The following is a 16,889-nucleotide window of genomic DNA, read 5'->3' as shown; positions in this document are numbered from 1 at the left end:
ACCAGCAGATGACCCCTATTGATTTTGAGGTCTGTATGTCAAAGGTCAAGGTCACAGTGACCCTGAATAGTAAAACGGTTTCCAGATGATAACTCAAGAACACTTGGGCCTAGGATCATGAAAGTTGATAGGGAGGTTGATAATGACCATCGGATGACCCCTATTGATTTTGAGGTCAGTATGTTAAAGGTCAAGGTCACAGTGACCCTGAACAGTAAAACGGTTTCCGGATGATAACTAAAGAACGCTTGGGCCAAGGGTCACGAAAGTTGATAGGGAGGTTGATCATCACCAGCAGATGACCCCTATTGATTTTGAGGTCTGTATGTCAAAGGTCAAGGTCACAGTGACCCTGAATAGTAAAATGGTTTTCGGATGATAACTCAAGAACACTTGGGCCTAGGATCATGAAAGTTGATAGGGAGGTTGGTAATGACCAGCGGATGACCCCTATTGATTTTGAGGTCAGTATGTTAAAGGTCAAGGTCACAGTGACCCTGAACAGTAAAACAGTTTCCGGATGATAGCTCAAGAACGCTTAGGCCTAGGGTCACGAAAGTTGATAGGGAGGTTGATCATGACCAGCAGGTGACCCCTATTGATTTTGAGGTCAGTATGTCAAAGGTCAAGGTCACAGTGACCAGGAACAGTAAAATGGTTTCCAGGCAATAACTCAAGAACGCTTGGGCCTAGTGTCAAGAAAATTGATTGTTAGGTTGGCCATGACCAGCAGATGACCCCTATTGATTTTGAGGTCATTAGGTCAGAGGTCAAGGTCACATTGGCTAGGAACAGTCAAATGGTTTCTGATCTTCTTGTCCAAAACCATAGGGCCCAGGGATTTGATATTTGGTATGTAGCAAAATCTAGTGGTCCTCTACCAAGATTGTTCAGATTATTTCCCTGGGGTCAAATATGGCCCCACCCCGGGGGTCACATGGTTTATATAGACTTATATAGGAAAAAAAATTGAAAATCTTGTCCAAACCACAAAGTCTGTGGCTTTGGTATTTTGTAATGTAGCATCATTTAGTGGTTCTCTACCGAGTTTGTTCAAGTTATCCCTCTTGGGTCAGATATGGCCCTGCCTCAGAGGTCAAATGGTTCATATAGACTTATATAGGGAAAAACTTAGAATCTTCATGTCCATAACTTACATCATTCAAATTTGGACCACATGTATAGTTTTGAGTGGCAAGATGAACCTTGACATGAGTTGACCTTGATCTTGACCTATTGACCTACCTCCACATTTCTTTACCTACAGCCTTCAAATTTGGACCACATGCATAGGTTTGTGTACTGAAAAAAACTTTGACCTTGTTATTGACCTAGTGACCTACTGTCACATTTTTGAAGGTACAGGCTTCAAATTTGGACCACATGGATAGTTTTTTGTTCCAAAATAAAATTTGACCTTGATTTTGACCTAGTGACCTACTTTCACATTTCTCAAGCTACAGCCTTCAAATTTTGACCACAAGCATAGTTTTGTGTACTGAAATGAACTTTGATCTTGAGATTGACCTACTGACCTACTTTCACATTTCCGAAGGTACAGGCTTCAAATTTGGACCACTTGCATAGTTTTGTGTTCTGAAATAAAATTTGACCTTGATTTTGACCTAGTGACCTACTTTCACATTTCTCAAGCTACAACCTTCAAATTTGAACCACATGCATAGTTTTGTGTACCGAAATGAACTTTGATCATGAGATTGACCTAGTGACCTTTTTTCACATTTTTGAAGGAACATGCTTCAAATTTGGACTGCATGCATATTTTTGTGTTCTGAATTGAAATTTTACATTGATTTTTATCTATTACCTACTTTCACATTTCTTAAGCTACAGCCTCCAAATTTGAAGCACATGCATAGTTCTGTCTACCGAAATGAACTTTACCTTGAAATTGATCTAGTGACCTGCTTTCACATTTCTCAAGCCACCGCTTTCAAATTTGGACCACATACACATTGTTTTGTACCTAAATGAAATTTGACCTTGATTTTGACCTTGAGCTAGTATTGAAATTTGGAACATTCAAAAATGGCTCAGTGGATGGCGCCAAGATCAATCTGTAATCTCTTGTAAGGTTAATAGGTTAAAGGTCAAGGTCAGATTAAACCAGAATGGTAGAATTTTGTTTACTGTGAGCAAATAATTTCTGTTCCTTGTGCAATTACTGAATGCATCAAGGGGGGCATTTCGTGTTCGACGAGCTCTTGTTTAGTAGATATTTTTGAAATATTCTTGTTGGAAAACACTGGCACTGCTTCAGACATTTTCCTTGCATAAACATCTATCAACACTGGTCAGGCAAGCAGCATAACTCAGGTGAGCAATCTAGGTCCATCAAGGCCCTCTGGTTTATGCTTACACCCCTTCCATTGTCCCTTAAAAATATCTTCACATTTTTAGCTCACCTGTCACAAAGTGACAAGGTGAGCTTTTGTGATCGCGCAGTGTCCGTCGTCCGTCCGTCCGTCCGTAAACTTTTTGCTTGTGACCACTCTAGAGGTCACATTTTTCATGGGATCTTTATGAAAATTGGTCAGAATGTTCATCTTGATGATATCTAGGTCAAGTTCGAAACTGGGTCACGTGCGGTCAAAAACTAGGTCAGTAGGTCTAAAAATAGAAAAACCTTGTGACCACTCTAGAGGTCACATTTTTCATGTGATCTTCATGAAAGTTGGTCAGAATGTTCATCTTGATGATATCTAGGTCAAGTTCGAAACTGGGTCACATGCAGTCAAAAACTAGGTCAGTAGGTCTAAAAATAGAAAAACCTTGTGACCACTCTAGAGGTCACATTTTTCATGGGATCTTCATGAAAGTTGGTCAGAATGTTCATCTTGATCATATCTAGGTCAAGTTCGAAACTGGGTCACGTGCCATCAAAAACTAGGTCAGTAGGTCTAAAAATAGAAAAACCTTGTGACCACTCTAGAGGTCACATTTTTCATGGGATCTTCATGAAAGTTGGTCAGATTGTTCATCTTGATGATATCTAGGTCAAGTTCGAAACTGGGTCAAGTGCCTTCAAAAACTAGGTCAGTAGGTCTAAAAATAGAAAAACCTTGTGACCACTCTAGAGGTCACATTTTTCACGGGATCTTCATGAAAGTTGGTCAGAATGTTCATCTTGATGATATCTAGGTCAAGTTTGAAACTGGGTCACGTGCGGTCAAAAACTAGGTCAGTAGGTCTAAAAATAGAAAAACCTTGTGACCACTCTAGAGGTCACATTTTTCATGGGATCTTCATGAAAGTTGGTCAGAATGTTCATCTTGATGATATCTAGGTCATGTTCGAAACTGGGTCACGTGCGGTCAAAAACTAGGTCAGTAGGTCTAAAAATAGAAAAACCTTGTGACCACTCTAGAGGTCACATTTTTCATGGGATCTTTATGAAAGTTGGTCAGAATGTTCATCTTGATGATATCTAGGTCAAGTTCGAAACTTGGTCACGTGCCTTCAAAAACTAGGTCAGTAGGTCTAAAAATAGAAAAACCTTGTGACCACTCTAGAGGTCACATTTTTCATGGGATCTTCATGAATGTTGGTCAGAATGTTCATCTTGATGATATCTAGGTCAAGTTTGAAACTTGGTCATGTGCGGTCAAAAACTAGGTCAGTAGGTCTAAAAATAGAAAAACCTTGTGACCACTCTAGAGGTCACATTTTTCATGGGATCTTTATGAAAGTTGGTCAGAATGTTCATCTTGATGATATCTAGGTCAAGTTCGAAACTGGGTCACGTGCCTTAAAAAACTAGGTCAGTAGGTCTAAAAATAGAAAAACATTGTGACCACTCTAGAGATCACATTTTTCATGGGATCTTCATGAAAGTTGGTCAAAAACGATGTCATACTCAAAACTGGGTCATGTGGGAAGAGGTGAGCGATTCAGGACCATCATGGTCCTCTTGTTAGCAAATCTGGATCTTGCAATTACTCGAAAAGATTCAAGCTAGGTTAATAAAACTTGGTGTGTATATAGAGGGCAATATGTAGATAATGCATGTATAATGAAAGTTTGTTTCTGCCCCATAACTTTGAATTGCATTGAAGGATTTTTTTATTACTACACGGGAATATTTCCCATGATTAGGTTATTCATAGATCAAGTAAAATTTGTTTCCACTCTGTAACTTTTATGTGCATTGATTGATTCTCTTAATAGTTTACTTGTTACATTGTTGCCAACAACTACAAGGGCCAAACACTAACAGACTTCAATACCGGTAGGGGACTTTTGTTTTGTCACTGCAGTACTCGGTAACTTGTTTTTCGTACTTTCGCCAAAGTGGTTTTGGGGTATAAATCACATTTGATGATAGCTCTAGTTGTATTTACAGTTTGCCGAAGATATTACAAGTGTTTGAGCATGAAAGTGAGACACTGTTGACAGCTGTACAGGAATTGATTATGAAGTTTGACCCGGACAGTCCATACTGGAAGGTAAATCTTATATACCTGGTGTAACAATACTCCTGGTAGCAGGGCTCCAGATAAGATGCATATTGGCATAAATTACACTTTGAAATAATGCATATACACGTCTGATAATCTTTTAGCATATAAAAAAGGAAATATGAAATTACAGAAAGGCACGCAGTGACTTTTTACTAGCGTAAACAAAATCTGAATCGTCAGGATGCTTTACGTAACAGAGTACCGTTGGCATTAATTCTCCAACATTGAATGGTACTGTATGAAACCTAGGTTAAACTATATTATATACTCAATGTGTGCCTAAATCAAATAGTTCGGAATTGTGTCTCCCACACCACTGTGGTGGGAGACATTGATTTACTCTTGTGTGTCTGTCTGCTACAAATCTTGTCCGTACTCTTTTAAGTCGTACATTTCTCATCTGATCTTCACCAAACTTGAACAAAATGTTTTTGCCAATAAGTCCTCAGACAAGTTCGATAACTAGCCAAAACGACCAAGGCACATCAGAATTATGGCCCTTGAATTACTGAAAATCGCTCTGTACACACGATGCCGGTTTCTGCACTGTAAATCATTGGTGCATGGTTGATTCAGATACATAACTGTTCAGATGATTAGGCAGTTGTGGGAGACATGTTTTTTTCTCAAAAGCAGCTCTACTTAATGCTTCGGGACCCCTTTATAATGCTGTCATTGGGGTCCAAGACCCGCGATTTAGCAGGGTTAAAGTTATAAAACGAGTTGGCCATATATACCTTATATATATGCAATACCCCACCCTCCCGTAATGATTAGATGTACTTTGAATGCTACTTCATGTTGTATGAGAAATCCTTTGTGCATAAACGGGATATTTATTTACCATATATGCTACTGGAGCAGAGCTCCGGAAATTTTGGTAACTCAATCGGTCCGAAACGAAAATCATGACATCGGCGCTACCCCACCCACCGCATTCCCAATATTACATATTTTGTAAAACGTGATAGGGTAAAGAAATAAGCATGTTATGCATTAAAACTGAGTTACCAGTCACCGCGCGTTACCATACAATGAAGACAGTTATTCAGTGTTATGTGTGATCGTTACTTTGTTTAAATTTCGATGTTTTTCCGAGATAATACGAGGCATTGACACCGTGTGCGTAACTAGTCTAAAAGCCAACGCACGTGACTTCGATACCGTATACACGGCAGATACTTTGTGATGTTTCCTCATGGCAGATACTTTGTGATGTTTCCTCATGGCAGATACTTTGTGATGTTTCCTCATTCTTTGACGGAATGCTATAAAATACAATGCCTGAGGGGAAAATGTTTGAGATGTGTGTGTAAAAGTGCTCTGATCATTTTTGCCAATTACATATGGATTAGTGAGGGATAAAATGTCAAAAAGTACATGAAGATGAAGCTTATGAGATGGACTGCAAGATGCTGAAATTTGACTAAAAAGAGAGTTTTAACTTTGGAGATATTAGTGAAAATATGAATTTTTCTTTGTCTTTCCTTTGTTCACATTGAGAGACCTGGATCACATGGATTAAGGAAAAACTTGAAGTACATAATAGTGATCAGTGCAGCTATTATCATTGGATTATAAACACTATTGTGTTGTGAAGTGTATATGGGTCTGGTGATTGATTGGAGATAATTATAGTTTACAGTAGCATAAAGGAATTGCTGTAACAGGAATGAAATAATACCTGTCAAGTCAGTGATTTACAGTTAAAATTTCAAGGTCAATTGCCTTAAATCTAACCGTTAGTGAAAACCAAAACACTGAAGAAATTTAAGTAAAATGAATCCAAAAGGTGCAGTTACATCTTCATCTGCTGGTCCAGCCCAAAGTCAAGGAGGTGCAAAAGGGGCAAACAAACCATTATTAAAAACACAACAAACACAAAACAAAACAACAGGACAACAACCAACAAAACAAGCTAAACGAACATTATCGGAACTAAGTGACACTAGCAATGAGAGCATGAACTTATCAGTGATTCAAAATCAGCTTGATATAATGCAGGAATCAATGCTTAGGAAGGAAGACATAGAAACATTAATAACAAACACTACCACACAAATAATGAGCAAAATGGAGGAGAAAATTTTAGAGACAGTCAGTTCCAAAGTAGAAGAAAAAACCAGATACTTACAGGATCAACTAACAACACTGAAATTTGACAATGATAACTTGAAAGATATATTAGATAAAAAGGATGAGGAATACAACAAGAAAATAGAAGAAATAGAAGAGAGACTACTGAAATCTGAGGACATGTGCATAGAGGCCAACAGAAAGGCAAACAGAAATGAACAATATTCAAGGAAAAATAACATAAAAATATATGACGTTATAGAAGAAAGAAATGAAACCCAAATAAAGCTTACCGAAAAAGTTCAGGGCATTCTTAAAAAGGAGAATGTGAATTTAAGAGAGGAAGATATTAGTGCCATACACAGGTTACCAACCAAACCCGGACATATAAGACCTGTCATTATTAAAACAGTGAACAATACTGTTAAAACAGCAGTGATGAGGAAGAGGAGGAATATGAGGGATGCTGGGCATAGAATTGCGGATGATGTCACAATAATGAACTCTGGACTTATAAATAGATTAACACTTCATAGGGAGCAGTATATGGGGAAACATTGACTGGCGAACGCGTAAAATTTGACGTGTACGACAATATAGATGAGGCATTGAGAAAGGCTCGCGAGAAGAAAGAAGCGGACAGAAGAAGGGGATTAGAGGGACAGAGCGCTTCTAGAAGTTAATCAATTAAATATGACTGAGAAGAATTTTGTGTTGGGACTGTTTTGAATATGTAAATTTACTTTGGTGGAAAAATATGTTAAAAGCTGCAAATTTAGTATGATTTAAACTTATTTGTAAATATATGCTTTAAAGAATATGCAGAGATATGAATTTTTCATGTCTTGATATGTGCTGATGTCTGGTATTTCAACAATGAACTCTCCCATTCCCCCCCCCCTCCCCCTCTCTGCCCCCCCCCCCCCCCCATCATTAGACTTACTTATGCTCCACACCACCTCAACCCACACCCTTCCTGGTTCAGATATTGGAAGATATATGCCATATGTAAGCAACTTGTTTCTTTGTGTACAGATATCCATTGTAAAGGTAGCTGGAATAAAGGTTGCTGGTATTTGTCTATCATTCTGTTTTAACAGCATAAGATGTAAATACATTTTGTTTACAAAGGTTAGATAAATGTCTGAATAGTACTGTAATGTATCTTTAGGTTTGTTGGTATACTATTATGTTTTTAGTCACAGAAAAGTACATTTTACATTGGTCAGAATTGTAAAGCCTGATAGGATTTGAATAGAAAAATATACATGTTTGATAATTCTTGTAAATTACAAACAGAATAAATGTCACTAAACTCACTATGCATTTAAGTGAATCGATACAGAAGAATTTGCAAAGCAACTTACGCAGCAAAAGTCATGTTTAAATGAGCATTTTATTGTACAGTGTGGTTCAGATTTATTTATTTTTTTTTTTTGGTTTATGCTATACAGTAGAACCTTAAAATTTAATAGAAATAATGTAAAATTTATTTTAGTAAATGGACATGTATAAACAAGTAGTCATAGTCAGCAAATATTCTAAAATGCTTTTTGTCTTTAAAAAACTTTATACAATTGATGATATACTCAAAGAATACTTTTTAGTTGTGAAACCATATGTAATTGTGCAAAATCAATGCACAGGCCGTTATGCTGTTACTAACTGTTTATTTAGTTTGTTTTTCGTTCATGTGTTATATGTTAAGCTGTTCGATTATATGGCATTTAATTTGTGATAGTATAGATGTACTGAAAGGTAGAAAGATGTGGATTGCCTTTTATAACAGTATTAGTAAGCTACTGAACATTTCTAGTCAGTATGAGTAATATAAAATTTGTCTCATACAACTGCCGGGGTCTAAACAATAATAGTAAAAGAATTGATATTTTTAATTTCCTGAAAAAACAGAATGCTGAATTTTATTGTTTACAAGATTGTCATTTTACTGATGGTTTAGAAAAAGTTATTTACTCACAATGGGATGGAGACTGCTATTTTTCTCATGGTACTTCAAATTCTAGAGGTGTTTGCATTTTATTGAAAAAGAATATTCCAACTGTTGTACACTCAGTTGAGCGAGATACTACTGGTAACTGTCTATTCTTAGATATTAGTTATGATGGGAAAAGATTTACTTTATGTAATATTTATGGTCCAAATGCTGACAAACCTAGTTTCTATTCTGATGTATTTAATCGTATAGATACAATCGGTAATGATTCGTACATTGTTTGTGGAGACTATAACCTTGTATTAGATGTTGACAAAGATTATATGAATTACAGATCTGTTGATAATAATAGAAAAGCTAGGGAAAAAATCTGTACAATTATAAGGGAACGAAATTTAGTTGATACATTTAGAATTATTAATGGTGATGAAAAACGTTTTACTTGGAGGCGGATGAATTCTACACAGCAAGGTAGACTTGACTTTTTTCTAACATCAGAAAACTTGCTGTCAAAAATTAAGGAGTCTTCTATTGGAATCTCTTACCGGTCTGATCATTCTGTTGTATGTTTAGAATTGGTATTCAATGAGATTGAACATGGTAAACCTCTATGGAAATTTAATAATTCATTGCTGTATGATAGAAATTATTTAGAGTGTATAAATGATAAAATTGACGAGATTAAAAAGCAGTACTGTTTACCTGTATATTGTTTAGAGAATGTACTTAGTATAGACAACAATGATATTCAGTTTGTTATAAATGATCAGTTATTTCTGGAAACTTTATTAATGGAAATAAGGGGAAAAACCATTGCATACTCAAGTTATAAGAAGAAACAGAGAGTTTCACGTGAAAAAAATTTAGTAAACAAAATAGAAAATATAGAAAAGAACTTAGATGAGAATAACAAAGAAGAATTACTGAATTTACAAAATGAATTGCAAATAATAAGAGCAGAAAATATGAAAGGATATGTAATAAGATCTAGAGCAAAGTTCATAGATGAGGGTGAAAAGCCTTCAAGTTATTTCTGCAATCTAGAAAAACAGTATTGTACAAGCAAAGTTATTCCATTTATAGAAAAAGAAGATGGTACTGTGCTGTCAAATCAGTCAGATATTTTAAATGAAGCTTGTTCTTTTTATAAAAATATGTATTCTAAAAATGTTTTAGAAAAGTTGTATGATATAGAAAATGACTTAAAAGATATTGCTGTTAAGAAGTTGTCTAGAGAAGAAGCAGATAGTTTAGAAGGTCTATTAACTTATAGTGAAATGCTCAACACCCTGAAAAAAATGAAAAATGATAAGTCTCCAGGTTCAGATGGATTTACTGTAGAATTTTTAAAAGTTTTTTGGATGAAACTTGGTCATTTTGTTGTAAGATCTATTAATTATGCATTTACTATTGGTTCCCTATCTGTTACTCAGAAACAAGGAATAATAACATGTATTCCAAAAGAAAATAAACCCAGAAAAATTTTTAAAAAACCTCAGACCTCTTACATTGTTAAATGTTATCTATAAGTTAGCCTCTGGATCTATTGCAAATAGACTGAAGTCTGTATTACCAAAAACTAATAAATCATGACCAGACTGGTTTTTTACAGGGTAGATACATAGGAGAAAATATTAGGCTACTGTATGATATAATGAAAATAACAGAAGAAAGAAAGATTCCTGGACTATTAATTACAGTAGATTATGAGAAAGCATTTGATACATTATCCTTTAATTTCATTGAAAAAGCTTTCAATTTTTTTAATTTTGGAACCACATTCAAGGAATGGCTTAGATTGTTTCTACATAATACTATGACTTCAGTACAACTTAATGGATTCCTATCAGATTTCTTCAAAGTAGAACGAGGCTGCCGCCAAGGAGATCCAATTAGTCCTTATATTTTTATATTGTGTGCCGAAATAATTGCTATTAAAATAAGAAATTCTGAGAAAATAAAAGGTATAACTATTGATGAAGTTGAGTATAAAATATCTCAATTTGCTGATGATACTTCACTCTTGTTGGATGGCTCGGAAGAGTCTTTACGTGCAGCCCTAGATATGCTACATGAATTTTCATATTATTCTGGTCTAAAAGTTAATTTTGAGAAGACTAATGTTATTTGGATAGGTGCAATGAAATACAGTACCCGATCTATAAAGACAAAGTACAAACTATCTTGGGGTACTACAAGGTTTAAAGTACTTGGTATTATTTTTGATGTAGATCTTGATAATATGATAATGCTTAATTTCAATGATAAGTTAGAAAATGTTAAAAGGATGATATCCTACTGGAACAGAAGATTACTTACTCCTATTGGAAAAATTACTGTTGTAAAATCATTGTTAGTTCCTCTCTTTACAAATTTGTTTATAATTTTGCCAACACCACCTAAAATATTTATGGATAATTTAAACAAATTGTTATATGACTTTGTATGGAATGGCCCATATAAAATAAAGTGCTCTGTTGTTGTCAAAAATTATGAAGAAGGAGGGCTAAAAATGGTGGATATTTATAAATATGAACAAAGTATGAAAATGTCATGGATAAGAAAAGCTTTTAATGGAACTGGAAAGTGTTATGTGTTGTTAAAATCAATATTTGACTTACATAGAATTGTTAATCTTGGAAATTTGTATTGCGAAAAATATAATGAAAAGGCTAGGAAACAAATTCTGGTGTGATGTGTTAAGAAGTTTTATCTCTTATATGGATAAGATGCCTGTTGAAACTGTAGATGAACTTCTTGCAATGCCATTATTTTATAACAGCTGTTTTAAAATTGGTAACAAAGGTGTATTTGATAAAAGTATGTTTGATAGAGGTTTTAGATTTGTTAAAGATTTAATATCAGACACAGGTGAATTTGTAGATATATCTTACTTAGAACAGTGTATTGGTAAAAGGTTAAATTTTGTATTTTATGAAGGTTTAAAAAGTACTATAAAATCCTATTTAAGAACATGTAATATTAGAATAAGTGGTAATTGTAGTTGCTATGGACCTGTTGTTTCTTGTTATGTTTCAAAAGTTTTTATTTTCAAATATGGCAAATAAGCATGTGTATAATGTACTGATTGCAAACAATGATATACCTACTAGTCAAGTTAAATGGAACCAATGTTTTAATAATATTGAATGGAAGTATGCCTATAAATCTGTATTTCTCATGACAAGAGATTCTTACATTCAGTGGTTACAATTACGAATACTCCACAGAATTATTGGTACTAAGTCTTTATTATATCATATGAATATTGTAACTGATAATCTTTGTACTTTTTGTAAAGAAGAGGAAGAAACAATTATACATCTGTTCTGGTCTTGTACTTGTATTCAAAATTTATTGCAAGAAGTGAAAAATGTTTTATTGAATAATGGAATAACTATTCAAATAAGAGCAGAAGACTTTATTATAGGAAATTGTGAAAAAAAAATTAAAAAATTTTACGTTTTGTTCTTACAAATTAAGAAATATATTTTCGCTTGTAAAAGAAAAGAGATTGTACCAAGTTTTTATGGTTTAAAAGGTTATTTGAATTGTGCCTGGCAAGTATACAGAAGCACCAATATAAAAGAAATAGAAAGAGATAACTGGGCAGTTGTACAGCCTTTTATTGTCAGTCCACATACTTAATCAACATTTAATATTATAATCTGTTGCCATTAGATTAGTAAATTGTTTTTCAATTATTTAGAATAATCAATACAGCTTAATCATTTCTTCTTTCTATGTACTTTTTTTGTTTGTTTCAATAACCTGATAGTACTTATTAAAGAGGTTTCTTTTTCCTTTTAAAGTAAAGTTGAACTACGTTTTTCTAGAAAAAGACATGTACATGTTAATCTTTGAATGTTATATATGTTAAAAGTAGGAGAAATCTTTGAATGTTATATGTAATATGTGAATATTTTAATGTTGTATATGTTACATATTGAAATATAAATGTAAATTTTGTGATGAATAAACGGGCCTTAAACGTGGTTCCAAAAAAAAAAAAATAAAAAAAAAAAAATAAAATACAATGCGTCAAAGTGAGTTACACGACACATATTCTCTGCTAAACAGCCTCAGTATTTAAAGAATACTCTGCCGTGGACCGAATGTGTACGTTATTTGAACGCTGAGATCGAATTTCCCGCATGTATAGTACTAAAACGTCACGCGGGTTGGCCACGGATATTTCATTTCACTTACGTTGTATTTCAATAAGCAACTACATTTTATAAAGTTATATGTTCTCTTCTGATGTAAACAAAATTTCATTTTGAAACGTTTTTTAAAAGACCAATTTGATAAACAGTGCCACTCCGGTTTTCTTTATCATTCGTGGTTGCCCGTCCATTTTTTTCTTTTTTGTACAGTCGGGTTGCAAAGACGATTTTCTGCATTTGTTTCAACTGGAGCCCCAACAAATGAATCATGTAATTTTTTCAAATCAAGTAATTATAAAAATTATTTTTATCGGTTTTCGGTGTGATGTCTCATTAAATCAAAGACCTATAATGTACAATTATTATTATAGCTCTTTGATTAAATGCAGCGACCATTTGTTTATTACCGTGATCAAACATAGCCTTTTGAAATAAACCATCCGTCGGATTCTAAATAAAAGAAGTGGATCCCCGTCGAAATGATTTGGATCCAGTCAGAAACGTTAGGAAACCAGTCAAAAATGTTTAATACACCACAGTCGGCTGTCTGCAAACATTAAAGGATGTGCCGCGCGAGCACTGATTGCGTCACGCGCTAATTACGGACCGATTATCAAGTGACAATCAGACTGATTGACACGTTTATTGATTATCTGAAGGTGCGACCAACAATTTCCTACTTGGCAGGTGATCGTGTATTGAGATATCAGACCGAAATTTATACTTTTCTCCATTTTTACGGGACCGATTTTTTTCGTTTTTTTTCACTTCACGAATCGGTCTGAAAAGTCAAAAATCGGTCCAAAACCGACAAACCGGCAAATTTCCGAAGCCCTGTACTGGAGAATATGAAAAAAAAGATTAGAACATTGTGTCAGCTTCCCATTTAGTCGTGATTCTTAAAGAAAGTTGAAACTGTGTATCCTGGAAATAAACATGTAAACTGTGTGAGAAGGGCGTGGTCGTGAAGATTACAATCATTGCAACAGTGTAGCTGAAGGGGTTTTTAAACATGTGGAATAATAAAAATACTACAAGAGAAAAACGCGGACAAATTTAAAAATTGTTCACATAGAAAATGGATAATATAAACAATCTCAATATGGCTTTCAGTGCATGGAAACTTCGTTAGTTCAAATGTACTGAATGGAATAATTACAAAAAACAGCTGCATTTTATTACAAAAATGGGCATGCTTTTTATACCCTCCGCACGGGGTATACTGGTTTCAGGTTGTCTTAGTCTGTCTGTCTGTCTGTCTGTCTGTCTGTCTGTAGAGGCAATCTTGTGTGCGCCTAATCTCCTCATCCCCTTGACACAATTTAATGAAACTTCACACAAGTGATCAGTAGTGACCCTAGTTGTGCATGGTGCATGTTAGGTTCTTTCAGAAAATTTTCTGCAGAGTTATGGGACTTTGTTTTTTTGTTACTAATCTATATACATAGAGTCTGCATATGCCATCTTGTGCACCCCAAAATTTCCTGAACCCATGCACACAATTTAATGAAACTTCACACAAGTGATCAGTAGTGACCCTAGTTGCGCATGGTGCGTGTTAGGTTTTTACAGAAAAATATTCTGCAGAGTTATGGGACTTTGTTTTTTGTTACTATACTATACTATATACATAGAGTCTGCATATGCAGTCTTGTGTGCACCAAATATCCTGAACCCATTGACACAGTTTAATGAAACTTCACAAGTGATCAGTAGTGACCCTAGTTGTGCGTGGTGCATGTTAGGTTCTTTTAGAAAAATATCCTGCAGAGCTATGGGACTTTGTTTTTTTGTTACTATTCAATATACGTAGAGTCTGCATATCGTCGCCTCAACGCGAAACTAGTCTATGTGTATATAGAAATAGAAGCAGATAGACTAGTTTCGCGTTGAGGCCACGATATGCAATCTTGTGCTTGCCTGATCTCCTGAACCCTTACACACAATTTAATGAAACTTCACACAAGTGATCAGTACCAGCCCAAGTTGTGCATAAAGGATATTATGTTCTTTCAGAAAAAAAATCTTCAGTTATTGATTATTTTACCTCGCCTGTCACATAGTGACAGGGTGAACTTTCGTGGTCGCAATTTGTCCGTCGTCCGTCCGTTCACAATTTCTTATGAAAATGATGAGACCACATTTTGCAATTAGTTTGAATCAAACTTGCACACAACTTGTATTGGCATAATATCTCGGTTCCTTTCAAAAACTGGCCAAATCCCTTCATGGATTTCAGAGTTATGGCCCCTTAAAGTGCCAAAAATTGCTATTTTTGGCTTCTGAACACGATAGAGACCACATTTTGCAATCAACTTTTATCAAACTTGCACACAACTTGTATTGGCATAATATCTCGGTTCCTTTCGAAAACTGGCCAGATCCGATCATGGGTTCTAGAGTTATGGTCCCTTAAAGGGCCAAAATTTGCTATTTTGGCTTTTGCAGCCATATAGAGACTTCATTGTACCCCCCGACAACAAAGTTGTAAGGGGGGGTATACTGGTTTCAGGTTGTCTGTCTGTCTGTCTGTCTGTCTGTCCGTCCGTCTGTCCGTAGACGCAGTCTTGTGCGCACCATCTCTCCTTATCCCCTTGACAGAATTTAATGAAACTTCACAAAAGTGATCAGTACCAACAGTAGTTGTGCATGGGGCATGTTAGGTTCTTTTAGAAAAAAAATTTGCAGAGTTATGGGACTTTGTTTTTTTTTTTTGTTACTATACTATATACATAGACACAATCTTGTGCGCACCATCTCTCCTCATCCCCTTGACACAATTTAATGAAACTTCACACAAGTGATCAGTACCAACATTAGTTGTGCATGGGGCATGTTAGGTTCTTTTAGAAAAAAAATTTGCAGAGTTATGGGACTTTGTTTTTTTGTTACTATACTATATACATAGACACAATCTTGTGCGCACCATCTCTCCTCATCCCCTTGACACAATTTAATGAAACTTCACACAAGTGATCAGTACCAACATTAGTTGTGCATGGGGCATGTTAGGTTCTTTTAGAAAAAAAATTTGCAGTTATGGGACTTTGTTTTTTTGTTACTATACTATATACATAGACACAATCTTGTGCGCACCATCTCTCCTCATCCCCTTGACACAATTTAATGAAACTTCACACAAGTGATCAGTACCAACAGTAGTTGTGCATGGGGCATGTTAGGTTCTTTTAGAAAAAAAATTTGCAGAGTTATGGGACTTTGTTTTTTTGTTACTATACTATATACATAGACACAATCTTGTGCGCACCATCTCTCCTCATCCCCTTGACACAATTTAATGAAACTTCACACAAGTGATCAGTAACAACAGTAGTTGTGCATGGGGCATGTTAGGTTCTTTCAGAAAAAAAATTTGCAGAGTTATGGGACTTTGTTTTTTTTTGTTACTATACTATATACATAGACACAATCTTGTGCGCACCATATCTCCTCATCCCCTTGACACAATTTAATGAAACTTCACACAAGTGATCAGTACCAACCCTAGTTGTGCATGGTGCATGTTACATTCTTTTAGATAAATATTCTGCATAGTTATGGGACTTTGTTTTTAGCTCATCTGATTTTTTGAAAAAAAATGATGAGTTATTGTCATCACTTGAGCGGTTGTCGGCGTCGGCGTCTGCGTCGGCGTTGCCTGGTTAAGTTTTATGTTTAGGTCAGCTTTTCTCCTAAACTATCAAAGCTATTGCTTTGAAACTTGGAATACTTGTTCACCATCATAAGCTGACCCTGTATAGCAAGAAACATAACTCCATCTTGCTTTTTGCAAGATTTATGGCCCCTTTTGTACTTAGAAAATATCAGATTTCTTGGTTAAGTTTATGTTTAGGTCAACTTTTCTCCTAAACTATCAAAGCTATTGCTTTGAAACTTGGAATACTTGTTCACCATCATAAGCAGACCCTGTACATGAAGAAACATAACTCCATCTTGCTTTTTGCAAGATTTATGGCCCCTTTTGGACTTAGAAAATCAGTTTTCTTGGTTAAGTTTTATGTTTAGGTCAGCTTTTATCCTAAACTATCAAAGCTATTGCTTTAAAACTTGCAACACTTGTTCACCATCATAAGTTGACCCTGTACAGCAAGAAACATAACTCCATCCTGCTTTTTGCAAGATTTATGGCCCCTTTTGGACTTAGAAAATATCAGATTTCTTGGTTAAGTTTTATGTTTAGGTCAACTTTTT

The 16,889-nt window shown here is 35.1% G+C and overlaps 1 protein-coding gene across 1 annotated transcript in view; it reads left to right on the top strand.

Annotated features, from left to right (window-relative positions):
- LOC123564456 (tudor domain-containing protein 5-like) overlaps positions 1 to 16,889 on the top strand; it is a 99,066-nt gene that overhangs the window by 71,557 nt on the left and 10,620 nt on the right. Inside the window, exon 18 of the mRNA XM_053525279.1 lies at positions 4,364 to 4,466. Within this exon, the coding sequence (XP_053381254.1) occupies positions 4,364 to 4,466 (103 nt within the window). The remainder of the gene's footprint in view (positions 1 to 4,363; positions 4,467 to 16,889) is intronic.

This window comes from Mercenaria mercenaria, chromosome 15 (assembly GCF_021730395.1).
Source record: "Mercenaria mercenaria strain notata chromosome 15, MADL_Memer_1, whole genome shotgun sequence".
Taxonomy (NCBI): domain Eukaryota; kingdom Metazoa; phylum Mollusca; class Bivalvia; order Venerida; family Veneridae; genus Mercenaria; species Mercenaria mercenaria.
The sequence above is the reverse complement of the archived record's forward strand: the minus strand, read 5'-3'. Positions and strand labels throughout refer to the sequence as shown.